The 15467-nt window shown below is 42.8% G+C and overlaps 1 protein-coding gene across 1 annotated transcript in view; it reads left to right on the plus strand.

The window, feature by feature from the left end:
• Nucleotides 1-15467, plus strand: part of rnf17 (ring finger protein 17) — a 58795-nt gene that overhangs the window by 27452 nt on the left and 15876 nt on the right. Inside the window, exons 18-27 of the mRNA XM_076276801.1 lie at nucleotides 1382-1497; nucleotides 2576-2649; nucleotides 5252-5476; nucleotides 6111-6188; nucleotides 8846-8990; nucleotides 9739-9851; nucleotides 10827-10914; nucleotides 11016-11140; nucleotides 13117-13367; nucleotides 14076-14239. Of these exons, the coding sequence (XP_076132916.1) occupies nucleotides 1382-1497; nucleotides 2576-2649; nucleotides 5252-5476; nucleotides 6111-6188; nucleotides 8846-8990; nucleotides 9739-9851; nucleotides 10827-10914; nucleotides 11016-11140; nucleotides 13117-13367; nucleotides 14076-14239 (1379 nt within the window). The remainder of the gene's footprint in view (nucleotides 1-1381; nucleotides 1498-2575; nucleotides 2650-5251; nucleotides 5477-6110; nucleotides 6189-8845; nucleotides 8991-9738; nucleotides 9852-10826; nucleotides 10915-11015; nucleotides 11141-13116; nucleotides 13368-14075; nucleotides 14240-15467) is intronic.

Genomic DNA, 15467 nt, shown 5'->3' on the forward strand with positions numbered 1-15467 from the left:
TAAATTTCATCAGGTCGTCGTTGAGCTTCCTCCTCAAGTAAAGAAGCACTGGTAATAATCCGTTTTCCTTCATCTTCGGAGTACGCAAATGTCGTCGCCATGCTCAGTGTTCGTCTAGTCGCTCGTAGTAAGGTGAAAACTTGTAACGTTCTGCACTAAAGAGTGGAGCTCCTCCAATGCAACAGGAATGCACAGAACAATGGGATGAGTTTGGAGGGCTGCGGCGTAATACTCTTGGTAATTTAAAGTAAATGTGAAGGTGCTCTTTGGTAGAAAAAATATATGTATAAGTATGGATAGGCCAAGGCACTCTTCAAAAAAAGGTTAAAAAAGCTTTAATAGGTAGGCTTAATCATCATGCTAAAATTGCCAACATGTTTCGGCCTTGGCTAGGCCTTCATCAGGGCAAAATCTATTACAAGCAAGGAGTTCAGAAAAGTAAGATAAATCAGCTGTTCAACTAACACCAGCTGACGTGGGCGGAGTTAGGTAATTACAATGAGGTCTAGACCTTAACACATTATCACATATATATAGCAGATGTAGGGGTTATGTCTCAGTCTGGTTTTATCTGGAATGAATCACACCTTTTTCAGAAAGCCGCCGTTATGTCGAACTGGGCTACTTGCTGAGTTGTGCTACCTTGCAACAGCAGTGGAAAAGAAAACTCTCAATCCACTGTTAGAAGTACACTTACTGTATATTTGTGCAACCTCAACACAAATATTTTACATTTCACATTTGTCAATTGAAATCGCTAAGCTAAGGACAAAACAAAAAACGGACATATTCAGGTTTGCTTATTTCACCTCTCCGTTTTGAAATACATTTTCTGTAGTGCTGTCATGTACCATTGGATAGTGGTGGCTGGTAGAAGCATTTCAGCTTGCAGAACTGCACCAAATTCATCAAAAATGCTATTGATTTGCGCTATGGTAGCATTTCTCGTCAAAGTAGCATAACTCGACCATCTTGATTGGTGTCTGCCATTTCATAGAGACACCTTGCATTGTGGGTGTGACAAGTGCTGATGGGAGAATGCCCGTCAAATGTGCGCAAATGGGAGAATATGGCCCCTTGTTCCTTTCACATCAAACTTGATCTTTGCTTGGTTTATACTCTGCGGTTGTGTTCTGTAGCCAGCAGCCTGGTCCTAGCAAGCTACTCCAGCTAAAGATAATTCCAAGGTTGTATAGATTTTATAAAATTATATATTTATTGTATGGTTTTGACTGGCAACAATAATAGACACGAATGGAGGAAGCTGAGGAACTTCTTTGCTGCCATTCTGAATTGGCATCCCTTTGATTAAATCCGGGGAAATGTCTGCATGATTATTACACTGCCTGATGATCTTCATTTGCATATGCTGATGTTGCAGGTTTCCATGGGATGCGAATGGCAGAGGTGCAGCTTGTGGATGTTGGGATCAAAAGGGTGGTGGCCGTGAGCGATCTAAGAGTCATCAAAGATGAGTTTCTGTCCCTGCCAGCCATGGTGAGGAATCGTGTCACTTGCATTGTAAACAAAAAAAAAGACACTGTTCACATTTCTTTTTTAATATGCGTCTTGGGTGATCTGATCACAAGTGGTCAGTTCTCAATGCAAGGGTAAACAATCACCAAGACTCACTGTGATCCTATCACTCAAACGACTTGCCAAGATGGTCTGAGATTTGATCAAATATCTTTTGTAGCGTAAACGCTAATGTGTTTTGATACGACCCGGACAATGGAAGTTCTAATGAACGTGACGTTGATAACAGAATCTAAACCACAAGTGGTCAGCAACATCCCTGGAGATGTGTCTCAGCTGTAAGCACAGACATGCGTAGTGCCAACACAGTGCAAACCAGAATAACATATGACATGTAGCTGTGCGACTGATGAAATGATGAAATGTGCCAATTATAGTGTTTCCGCTAGATTTATTTTAACAGTGGCAGCAGGCCATTTTCTGCAGCCAGCGGAGGGCCTACTATGCGTCCGGACAATATTGTGCGCCTCCCCTAATTCTGAAGCAGCCGCTAAATGAAGACGAAACACTGAGAAGAAAGTTAAAGTTTTAAATAGGCTACATCAATACAATATATAATATGTGAAGCCAAGTCAAGTCAATTTTATTTTTATAGCTCATTTAACATGCACAGAGTGTAACACAAAGCGCTCCACAAACAAGACACAACAAAAAGATGCCGGACGGAGCGGCCTAGTCGCCAGCGTTCCCGCGACATCAAGACAAACAAACAAATTTAAAAGATGCCTGATGGAGCAGCGTATCGCCAGCGTACCCGACACCTAACGGTAGACATACAAGACAGACAACAAACAAAAATGAACAAGTAATAAAATAAATAAATAAGAAATTAAAATAAAGAAAAGTCCATTTTAACTTAGTCCAACTCAGTCCAATGGCAATGACATGGCGCACAGCTGCGTCTTCAGACCAACCCGGAGGATCCAACGTTAACATGGGCCTTCTCTAAGTGATGTTAGTAGGCCTACTTGTAGACTGCAGTCTAGAGATCAATGGAAGCATAGAAGCTAACCGTCTGAAGTCATGGGCGATCCCGCAGATCAGCAACTCGGTGGACCCCCGACAGCGACAGCCTGATGCTCTGAGAGACTGCAGAGCTCCCCAACGTCAAAGGTAGTTTCGAGCGTTAGCAGTAGGCTAGTCTGCTCAATCCAGACTCCAGGCAAGGCAGATGGCAGCTCGCAGGTCAGCAGCAGCTCGGCGGTCGTGGCAGATCCCTTGCAGAGTAGGCCCAGGTCCAGCTGTCCCGATAAATCTCCTCGACCAGACAGTGAAGTGCAGCACTGCTCACGGATGGATGGATGAAGGATGTCAGTCCAGGGCAAAAGCTAGTTCTAACCATAGCAAGCTCCCAATGGACCAACGCCAACGACATCAGACGACTTGGAAGCAGTAAAAGGGACTAAGAATAACACGACAACTATCGAAACTAACATAAATGAAGAGAGAATACATTTAACTAGACAAATCAATACAAAAAATGAACATGACATTACATAAAATTACGAACATTACATAAAAACAAACAAAAACATGATGCCAGACAGAGCGGCGTGTCTCGCCAGCGTCCCCGTAACCTAGCAACACACGAGTGAAACTGGATGGGCCATAATAACCTCTGATTAGTTTTAGGCTACTTATTGTTAAACTGCAATGTGAGCGTCAGCCAGCAGGGGAGGATATGTCGGCAAGATTATTTAAAAAGCAATTGCAACTACATTATGCGTCTGCCCTGATTCTGATAGAGGAAACACTGCAATTATATTCTCAATTATTTCTTTCTCTCTCTCTCTCTCTCTCAGGCAATATGGTGTTGTCTGGCAGATATGGAGTGCGATGGAGATTATTGGCGTACTCCAAGTATTAATAGGTTCCGAGACTTGGCTGAAAAGAGACTGGTCACTGTTTTGACAAAGAGTGAGTGTATTTTTCATGATGCTCAGGAATTGCTGACATGGACACATGCCCTGTGTAATGCTGGGTTAGTAGTAGATTTAAGTTGTATGTTGCTTGAACTCAAAATTCATATTTATCTAACAGAATGTTACAGGCTCCTTAGATGTATAAGTTCTGTGGTTTTGGAGTTTTATGACCTTGTGTTTTGACACCCAAAATCCAGGGTAGCATAACTACCTGCCTTGCCAAAGGATAATGTGACCTGATCTTTTATTAAAATGCATTCTGTGTGTTTGTCAATGTAGAGTTTATGTCCTGCTATGGGCCTCTGCCAGTCTGTCTGTTCGAGGGGGATGACAAGAGGGAATCTCGCAGCATTGCAGGCATTCTCATTACTGAAGGATTGGCCAGGAGGTGAACATCTACTCACTCACTCACTCACTCACTCAAATTCACATTCAAAAGTTGCTTTATTGGCATGACAAATGAAAACTTGTATTGCCAAAGCAATTGGTACATGTTAAAGGTAAGACATAACAACTACAGAGACAAAACATATACACATACTTTAAACTGATATAGACATTTGTATAAATATACTACTTCACTGAGATTTGTGAACAATAGTACTTAGTTTTACATCGGTGCATTGAATAGCATTGTTGAGAGTTCATTGGAAGCAGTATGGTGACTACCTGCATGTGGATGTGGTTGTATGTGAGTTCTTCAGCACGCTCTCACACGTGTGTGTGTTTGTGTGTGTGTGTGTGTGTGTGTGTATCACTCACTGTCCCTCAGCTGGTGGCAGGTGAAAACGTATTGTGCAGCTATGAGACTGCTGTCCAGGGTGTTTCTCAAGTTTTGGAAAGTAGAGATCACAAACTGACTGAAATGATTTGCACCCGGTCAGAAAGTGTAGCTCTGTCTCGACAACACTGTCTCTGCACTGCTGGCATAGGCGCTTATTACTTGGGAGCCATGTTTTTTTTGTATTTGATTGTTTACAAGACGATTTTTACAGACAGTACCTTCACAAAGTTTTCCTTGAAATCTCGCGTGTCACGGGAAGTTGATTGATGAGAGAGCGAAACTACAGCTGAACCATCCTGTCTTCGTCTTATCCTCCATTATGTCAGCTGAAGCTGCAGTCCGTAGGCTATATGCACATGTACCAGTCACTTCTTCACGTGTACAGCACGTCTTCTGTCAACATTACTATTGAGTATTCACGTATTAGATGTAGTTTCTCGTCAATCAACTTCCCGTGACACTCGAGATTTCAAGATGGCGGCGCCCGGAAAACTTTGTTCACACCCGAACTTCTCCTTTAACTCTTGGTCACGCAAGGCTTTATGATGGAATGAGTGTTGGTCACTGAGTTTTAGGTGTTTCCAGAATTTAATTATTCTTTTTTTTTATTTTAATATAGAGTGGATTGGCCTAATTCAGCTCTGCATGCATTGTTTGTAGTGTGTCGGTCGACTTTAAGAATGTTTTTGCAACTCAACATGCAGAATCTCAATTGGATGTTTGTCCCATTTATGTAATTCTTGATTTGCAAGTGGACCCCACACCTCACTGCCATAAAGGGCAATTGGCTCTATCACTGATTCAAATATCTAAGTTAAGGCTGTGTGTCACACAATTGCATGCACATACTTATTACCAGAGCACAGGCATGTATGTAGACAGATAGATACAAATGAATGAATGAGTGAATACAAAAATAGATACTTGCCTAGGTAAATAAAATGTTGTATAGGTGCCACGCATATACAATGGAATCGCTGATCCCAGTGCTGTATTGGCATTGATGCAGGCCTAAGAACACGCGCCCCGTTGCCCCGGAGGTGTCTGTGTGGGACCCTCCCCTGGAGAGAGTGGAGGCCGAGCCCAGCGCCATGGAGATGGCAGGTGGCATTCAGCTGAGTCCCTCAATCATTATCCCGGCCAGTCAAAAGGATATCGAAGTGAAAGTCACTCATGTGACATCACCTGCCAACATCTACGTCCAGCTCTCCCAATACAACCGACAGCTGAAGAGGTACGTGAGTGGAAATTTCACAAGACCAACATCATCAACAGCTTGTCCTTCATCCTTTTGTTTAAAACATCCTCAAATGACCTAGAAATAACAAGACAATGTGAAAAACAACTGACGTAATGTCAAAAACACTTAATACCGTCCTTACACCATACAATTTTCAAGCGATTTCACAGTCGACGGCTATCAGAATGAAATCATGGGAGTTTTACTGGAGTCGCGGCACGATCCTGTCAACTAGATTGTTTAGTGTAAGGTTTCTAGTCTTGGCGTTACGACAATATCTCAAGTCTTTTAGTCTTTTAGAGCTCAATAATGATCTCTAAAAGCGCTAACACCAAACAGGAAGGGGTAAAATAGGCAACAGCTGTAGCCTATATGGTTATTTGTTATTTTGTTTCTTATAAATTATTAGTCGGCTATTTCACGTGACAGAACAACTCTATATCGGTTAGGGTCACACATGAAACAATGTTGCAGAAACACGAAAATATGACTTTGATATGAGTAAGGTATCGTTTGACTTCTAGTGCATGATGGGAAATAATTTAAAGTAATCTTGCTGCAGTTTTGTAAACAGTGACCCTGCAAGATCCCTATGTAACCTGTGTTGTGTTGAACCTTTGCGATTTAGCCCTGCACATGAACCTGCAAACTGCAGCACCCCCCTAAACCGCACTCCTGATCCGGGTCACGACACCAATGTAGGGATGTAACGATTACCTGTATAATGGTAAAGCGCGATAAAAATGTTGACGATAACAATTACCGTTTTCTTTTCAAATATCATAATTATCACGGTTCATTACCGCGGTGTGGAAACCGTGTGTTATTAATTATGCAGGTTGAGAGTCGTTCTGATGGTTCTACAACACTTTTTGGGTCGTTTGGTGGGTGCTTCGTCTCCCCCTAGTGCTTCTCCGCGGAAAAACCGAATATGCAACTTTCTGGTCACGGTCGGAACACATCTGGATGTAACTCGGCGGAAATACTTGAAAATGTAGTCAGATTTAGTCAGATTGTAGTTTCTAAGAAGACTGCAAAACGGACTCCGACTTGGCTTTGTTGCTGTTGAAATTGTAAGTAGCCTACCTTTGGGTGAACTTCGTTTTTGTAATGTGATTTTTGCTCGACCGTTTTATTGTGAGCCCTATGTGTTTAGCTTGGTTTATTGATGCTAGCTCGCTAGCTATTGGGGGTTTAGCGTAGCAGTCACTTGCTACCGAAGCTGCAGGGGGAGCTATGTCGTGAATAATGCGAGCCCAAATCAGGCGAAAACCCAGAAACAACGAAGGAATAACCAGACCTGCATAGGGCTTCTTTAATCCTTCCCAGCTTCATCCGAGCCTGCTTTTGACATACAGTAGGCCTGGTACAATGAAACAAAACTGGTACCCTACTGATTCTGGTGTCTAATTGATGGTTTTAACTACGATTCGGATTAGGCTACACTAGATTTTAAAAGGTGGAACATGTTCACCGTAAAATGTGCACTGTATCATGTAGCCACTCTGCGTCTTTTTACGCGTCCACATTAAATCCATTCCACTCACGTTATCAGGAGGAGAATTCAGTACCCTAAAGTATTATTTCAAACGCTTACTTTGGTCTCACTCATTGGATCCAAATAACAGAAATAACAAACTCCAAGTTATGGTAGGGTAAGTTAAGCCATAAGCATATAGCCAATTAAACATGAAAAAAAAGTGAACAGGACACATTTTGAAACTATTTCAGCTTGTATAGGCCTATCAGTGCTTTCTGAACATATTGAACACACTTTTAAAAACACTGTGATAATACTGAAAACCGTGATAATTTTGGTCACTATAACCGTGAGGTTAAATTGTCATCCCTACACCAATGTAACCTGCGTTGTGTTGAACCTGCGCAATTCAGCCCTACACACGCCCGGACTCGAACCTGCGAACTGCAGCACCTCGGATTGGGAGGCGAGCGTGCTGACAGTTGAGCTAAAAGCCCAGGCTACTAGCTTGCATGCCAGCAGCACTCTTGAGGCGTCGGGGAGTAAGGTTTACCGTTTAACGTTCCACACCCACAGCTAAACTAGCTGGCTTCCGTTACCTAGTCGTAAAAACTGTCTTTAGATGTGAGAGGGTCTGAGACTGTAGTCTTTCAAAAATCTTTTCCAAATCCTTTCAGTCTTCTGGTGTAAGGATGGCATTAGCTCTCTGTGTTGTGCAGATATCTATTGAAGTTAGCATGCATGGTCTGGTTCTCTTACCACATTCAGCACGTTTTCATGCCAGGAATAAACTGTTTTGAATTAGTTTATTGTCCAAATCCCGTTTATGTCAATATTCTGTTTAACCTGTGTACAAGCAAGTAGAATGTCAGATTTTAAGCATATTCCTGTTTACATAGCAGTCGACATTATTCCGAATAAGTCAGCGACGTAGCCTACAAATAGGCTCCCAACGTCATGACATAAATCCGCTGGTGGAATTCCCTCTTTTGGCTGCATAATACAACGTCTGGTTCAGGCATACATCAATAGCCAGCCTCATTAAGTTTTTAACAAATCTTTTTAAAAACGTCACTATTACGACATTTTCTCCTGTCAATGAACTCCATGACTTTTGCATGATTGCAAGACATAAGGTTCATTTTATCCTAATTCTGTGCGAATTGAGCATGCGCAGGCCTACAACACTCTTCGTTCTGGGGACATATTGTGTTTAAGGTGTTTTCATGACCCAATATTCCGTTTAAAACAGGCATATGCTAGGGTGTGCAAACGGTTTATTAGTAAACCAAATATGGCCTTTTTCGGTTTATCTCAATCAAAATAAGGTGTTTACAAGACACACGCATATTCGGTTTATTCCCAATAAACTGATTCAAAACCATTTATTGGCTACTTGGAAACGTGCCGAGTGTACCACATTGTACCACAGCATAGCCGCTGTATTAAATACAGTGCAAATCAATGAAAGAGTGTTGTGTGGCTGCGTTCAAGACAACTCAAAGAGTTCAACAAAGCTCTTTTAACACTCATGTTGCACTAACCTGTCGTCAATACCAGTGTAAGACGGGGATCACATTAGCCAGCGGCAGCGGCAAACATAACGCAAAACTCAGACCATAATAAGTTTTATCTTGTTCCTAAGCAACACAAACGGTTTGTCATTTGAATACACTCACGTTGCGCTTTGAAAGTTGAACCAAGTTCAACGCTCAGTTTGTCCAACGCTAGCGTTACGCCAGCGTTCCCACTGTTCCGCTGCCGAACCATAGAGAACAATAGGAAACCTGCCGCTTGCTGCTGGCTAATGTGATCCCTGCCTAAAGGTTCAGTGCTAAAGCACTCGTATAGCCCAAGTGTGATTTCTGTTGTGCACTCGTTAGGCTGCAGGACCAGCTCCAGCAAGAGTTTGGCAGGTCAGCACAGACGAGTATAGACTGGGAGGTGGGGATGGCTTGTGCAGCCCTCATCAACGCCGTCTGGGAGAGAGGAGAAGTGTCTGCCATCATCTCCAGCAATATGTTAGAGGTGACCTTAAACTTGTATTCTTTCTAGTGCTGGGTGGGTGGATGAATTTTGTGTGTTTGTGTTTTCTGACTGTGGACGTATTATATAGAACAGGAGAGCGGGAGGAAGTTTCGGCCCCTTTCGCTTCAGTGGCCGATGCTAGGCTAGCTTTTTCAGCCAAAAGTATTCTCATCTTTAAGAATGGTGCCCAATATGTGCTCACGTCCGCCCTCATTTTTACAAATGAGCCAGTTTGGCAGTAATTAGTTGCCAAGTTACCAATGGCCACAAGTTGTCGTACATCTGAATTCGCTGATCCTCCTAGCAGGAAGTTCAGGGTTCCCACGGGTCATGGAATTTCTGGAATATCATGGAATTTTACAGAAAAGTCAGGGAATTATATAATGTTTGGGGCAAAGTCAAGGAATATCAGGGAATTTTGTTGTAACAGTTTAAAATTTACTTGCGAAAATACTTTAACGCATGCCCATTTATTCATTTTCCAAATGGTCATGGAAATTCAGGATTTTTGTTAGAAAAAAGGCTAGGAAAAGTCATGGAATTTTACATTTGACTGAGAGTGGGAACCCTTGAAGTTGCATCTCATCCACCAATCCACATAGATAACATGTGTTTGTGTTAATCAGTGATTGTTTGTAATGTGACCGGAAGTGACCACTTGAGGGACACCATTGTAAAGATGGTGGATGCTAACTGGATGAATATAACCCTCCAAATCCCTGGTTCTGACCTTTGTCTATGTGTGTAGGTTTTGCGTTGTGATTTCGGGAACTGTGTCAACGTGCCCGTAGACAACCTCAGGCCCCTCCCTACTCACATGATTGGCTCCTTTCTTATTGAGTGTTGTCTCAGCGGAATAAGGTAAGGACACCTTTTTAATTTCAGGCATGCGCAGGAAAGGTGTTAAATTCCCTGTGGTGTATAGGTAGGGGATTTTCCAGAGTGGCGGATCAACAACCAAGAGATGCAGATGCAAGATGCAACAGTAATGCACAATTGGCTGGTGACAGCCTGTACCTGAGATCCGTACAGACCCTTCTTTACGGTACAACATGCACTGCCACAGAGGCCAAGCAGTGAAGCAGTCAAGAGTCCAAAAGGCTTTTACCTTAATATAACAGCTTTGAAGTCATTTTGATGGTAAATGAACTCGTGGCTCGTAGCCTAGCAGACTACGGAGAACCAGCCTGGCAACTTGCTTACCAATGTCATGGAGAATCTTTGTGGCAATTGTGCAATGGCCGACTATTTGTATCAAATCATGTAATATTACCTTGTCAATCAACATGGCTCTTCGGAATTTATCTCTGCACAATTTCGACTGAAATCACTTCCGCGTAGGATGCACCTTTGCCCTTTCTCCTCTCTTCGTTCTCACCTCCTCTGGTAGCAATATACAAATAAGACATCCTCTGACGTTGACCTTTGAACAATTTCCGGGGGACGAGCTGGAGGAGCAAGAACCGAGGAAAGAGGACGCATGCAAATACATGGATAAGATTCACCCCTATGTATTATACACAATGGTTGTAAATACCACTCACAACTGCAAGGATGGCCCAACAGCACAAAAAAACCCTAAACTACATTGGATACCTTTAAACAAACACCAACAGTTGGGTCAGTGTGGGCCGGATGTCTGTGTTTGTTGGCGTTTGTTGGATGGAGACACCACAGTGTGGACTGGCAATTGGTTTTATGAACATTCTAAAGACAATTTCTAACAGCTGCCAACTTTAGAATGTTGAAGTTTGTTGGTGTTTGTTGGAGCAGTGTGCAAGCTCCTTAAAATGACTACTTCATGCTTGTCTCGCAACCCTGTCATCGCTTTTTCAGGCCAGCGGGGGGACCTAAGTGGACAGCGACATCTTGTGACCTCATTTCTTATTATCTGACTGGAGCCACGGCAGTGATGACAATCAAGGTGTGTATGTGTTCTGTAAAGTCCAGTCTGAAAAGAAAGTGTTTGCTCCATCATCACTGGCCAGTAATAAATATCTGTGCTTTTATGTGTGTGTTCAGGAGCCTCCTCCTGCAGAGCCAATAGGAGTGTCTCTGTTCTGCTCCAACCGGGCCGGGCAGAATGTCAGCGTGGCTGACTACCTTATCAGCGAAGGTCTAGCACTGCCGAAGAGGAAATCCAGATCTGTGTATGTGCATAATGTGCATATGTCTGTTTGTCTGTGTGTGTGTATCAGAGGTGATTGCTCTAAGACTACAGGGGAAGCTCAGCCTCCTAAAATATCACGCATCAAATAACACTATTACATTAGCTTCTAGCCTATTCTAGCTTCTAGACTATTCCAACTAGAACATGCTGAAAACATGTTCATCTTCATGGCTAGTTTGTTCAGCAATAAGGTTTTATTTTTGTCACGGTCATTTATCGTGATTTCGCACCCGTAATACATTGCTGTGACGACATGATCCATCAAAAAACCATGCAAAAAACTCAGACGCTCGGATTAACTGGACTTTCAATGGCACTACAGAGTGGGTTGATCTCAGTGCAGAAAAGCTACACGTTTATTGGACAAGCGCCACAAAATCGTAATTTCCAGGGAAGCCCGGCGTCTCTGGGAGTGAGGCTTGTTCGTCTTTATGCAGATCTGTGCAGATCTGACTTTAAGTGATGCATGCTGGGTTGAACACAATGCATACTGGGATGAACGCAATGCTTACTGGTTAGAATTCCTGTCCGGCTTCTGCCAGCCGGGGAGGGACTTACAGTACCACCGTGTCACCATGTCACATGACCTTAACATATCGCGGGAGTCTTAGCCTGCAGACAGTTCTTGCAGTTGCCTTCCACGATCTGCACGAGCTGAAACACGCCCTCATGACGTCAGTTCAAAGACGTGATAGGGCCATTTGGGAGGAATCTCCTCATGACGATTTTGACAGGTGTCTCATGCTGCTTCCTTCCTTCTGTTATTTTTTGCTGTTGGCTAAATAGATAGACACACATATAGGGAAAACACTTGATATTGAATTTATGTGCTACAATGCAGGCCTGTTAACTGTATGACAACAGTGGTTTTTTTAAACTACATCATAAGAATTTATTTATGTCAGTCATCATGCTCATTTTAATGAGTAAGAATGAAAGCTCTGCTGTATTTATTGCAAACAAAATTCCGCGATATCTCCCGCGAGTCATGTCAGGCAGACTGTAGCCTGTCTGTCCGGGATGAGCTGCCCTCTGTTGTAGCTCCTCCCGGCTAGCTTCTAATGATCACATTGACGTAGAAGGCCAGACAAAGTCAGAATCAGTCGATCTCAAACAAGCCTAATGGTACAGTGGGATGGCCCGGACGCCGAGCTTCTGTATGATGATTGGAGGAACCGTCATAGAGGCTGGACTCTTTTTGATTGACAGCCTATGTGCAATCTGACAGGAAGTGGTTCAAGTTCAAGGGATGCGTTAACGTTAGTGTTGGCAGGTGAAGTCGACTCGAGAGGCAAGGCAAGTTGCAGCTCAAATTCTCAAAATTTAGGAGCAATACAGTCGGTTTCTATTTGTCTTTGTAAATAGCATACTGTAAATAAAACCCTAATGTGGAGTTACAGAGTTTGTGACTTGCCTTTGTTTCAGTTGTGTATTTAGGCTAAGTTAGGTAGCGCGCTATATACGGGTGTAGGCTACATTATGCCATGTCTGCCATGCCAACTCTATAGCCTACTGTTTGGCCTATTCTTGGTTTTGGGATAATTGTTGCCCTAAAAAGAACAATATAGCCCCTTATTACTTATTAATAATATTAATTTAATAATTTACCATTTTTATCAGAGCTTCCCCTGTTCCAAAGAGCAGCAATCGCCACTGGTGTGTAGGCTATGTATATTTGTGGTAAGGGGTGATCTTTTAAATTGCAAATTCAACAGATATATGGCTTCATAACCCTGGATTGATGTCTAATGTAAGCTTGCCTTGCAGTGATTATTAACAAGAAGATGTGTAGATATTCATATTTACAGTAGATACCTACAACTGTTCCCAGTGCTACTGGGGAAATTCTGTCTGTTGTTGGAATCATCAAAATGTGCTACTATAGTTTGGAATTACAGAAGTTGTGCACTTACTTAATCTGCCTTAATGAAGTATGTAAGTGTGTGAATTCCAAAGGGAGATACATTTCGGAGAGGTCTTGGAGCCCAAGCTGGTTGAAGGTCTCCCAGCATTGGAGGTGACCAGTGACGAGCCAGTGCCACTCCCAGAGGAGATGAACACCAGTGCAGATGATCTCACCTGTGAAATACCCCCGAGCACCGATGCCTACCCACCACCGGAACCTCCAGTGCACCTCGGCCACACACGCATGAGCATCACCGCAGTTGGGGACGATGGGGTCATCTACGGCATGACCTCACAAGCAGGTTTGTGTGTTTGTGTGTGTTACCTAGCGTTCATGGGCGTCGGAAAAACATTTCTCCGAGTGAAAACATCATCATTCCGCCTCATTCACGTCACTTAATGTGTGAGTCAGAGGTCGGAAACTGGGGCTAGATTTTGCTAACAGAGTTGCCCAGTTAGGGGCTCGTCATCACTTTTGTTGTCACGTTGTAGTTCGATTGTAGTCCATGTGGCCTTTCATGTCCAACAGTTTTAATGTGAACTGTGTGTGTGAATGTGAATTTGCCCTTTTTATCACTTGAAAGCTGCATATCTTTCTTTCACGAGCGTCTTATACTATATTTTAAGCAAATACAGTTGTTTGTTTAGGATTAGTGAGTGTATGTTTTAACCTTTGTTGTGGCATCCGTGTTTGTCACACATTCAGATGGCAAAGCACATGAACACTTGCTGTCGGAAAAACAAAGTAGCCATGGGGGCGGTCCTTGTCATTCCGAGGTGCTCTGAATGCACCATTTGTAATAGATGAGTCCTTTTATGTGACCTCACAAGCAGATGCATTGGCTGTGTGTTCGGTAATAGATAAAAAGTAGATAGAAATAGTAATACAAATTTGGTAATACATAAAAACTGTGTGTTTTCCAGGATGTCTGCCATTGTCACTTCTTTGCTGCATACTTCACTATGCAAGAACGTTCAAGTACTACACTATTGTTTTCTTGTGTTTGTAGAGGATGAGTTTGAGCGTCTGAAGAAGCGTCTGCAGCAGCACATTAAAGCTACACCAGTGCTGAATCATCACAACTGGCGCAGCGTCAAAGGCTGCATCATCAAGGGCACCGACATGCTGTGGCACCGAGGTCTAGTAGTGGAGCTTATCGGAGGGCAGGTCAAGGTATGTGTGACCCAAGACGATGAGAAGAGACTTGCGGTAGTGATGCACATGTCAGGGGTTTTTATGACCCGCACCCTCCGACCCATTGGGATATCCAGTCCACCCCACTTGACCCGCCAAAATATGCGTTGAACATTAACCCAAACCGGACCCGACCCGCAAATTGCCAATTTTAATAAGTAACATGATTGCATCCATATCATTGAGTAGCCATGATACTGTTTCCTTATTTTAACAAGAACAGATGCTCATGTCAAAAATACAAATAAGAGCCCTTTTTTCCAATGTGGTCAGTATCTTAAGCGTACATTAAACTGGGTATTGCAATTTAAAGCTTCTGGGTTTAAACATCAAAATAAGCAACCTGGCCCTCTGGATTCTCCCTCTCTCGCTCTCTCTCCCATCCTCAAACACATTCACGTGTGCGTGCACACACAAACACGTACATATCCTTCACATTTCTTACCTGTCTTAAAATTTTACCCAATATTGTCTCAGGTCATCTTGCTGACCATCAAAAACTTCAGTGGTTCAGCTACAGGCTACTGCTTAAAGGTACACTGTGTAACGTTTTCAGTTGTTTGTTAACAAAATCAACATTTCTCATTCATAAATGTGGCCTCATTCATGTTTAATTACCACCACCACCAATTCGAAGCATATCTATTGGCTTAAACATAACTGGGGTCGACTCTCCTTGTACGTGCGCCATTTTAAAACAACCGGGGCCAGCAACGTACATAAGCGAAATACAGCTCCGTCTTTGGCGTCTGCATGTAAAGAAAAAAAATAACCCGACAAATAACATAATGTATAATAGCTAGCAAAGTCATTACGCGATCGTTGAATAACATTAGCACTTTGGTAACATTAGCTTAGACCTAACTGCTCAGACTGATATCATGAACTGCGTATGTATGACACGTCAATGGCCACTAGTGTATCTAACGCATAATAGCATTTTGGCATGTTTATCAACGCCATAACCTAACCATAACCCTAACCCTAGAGGGCGCCATATACTTGCCATTAACATACACGCGGAAGTGAGTCGATAAGTGGCGTGTATGTTTACGCGGCGTGGACATACACGCAGATAGCTCAAAATGTGTGCAGATAACACACCAGTTGGCTATTTCTGAAGTGCCGTGTATATTTACACAAAACCATGATACCAAGTTGAACTGCTAGATGGGAGAAATTCTCACACAGTGTACCTTTAAGAAGA

Source organism: Alosa pseudoharengus, unplaced genomic scaffold (genome assembly GCF_046254945.1).
Source record: "Alosa pseudoharengus isolate Yale_2024_CS ecotype anadromous, Long Island Sound unplaced genomic scaffold, YU_APseudo_1.1 YU_APseudo_1.1_scf_9, whole genome shotgun sequence".
NCBI lineage: Eukaryota > Metazoa > Chordata > Actinopteri > Clupeiformes > Clupeidae > Alosa > Alosa pseudoharengus.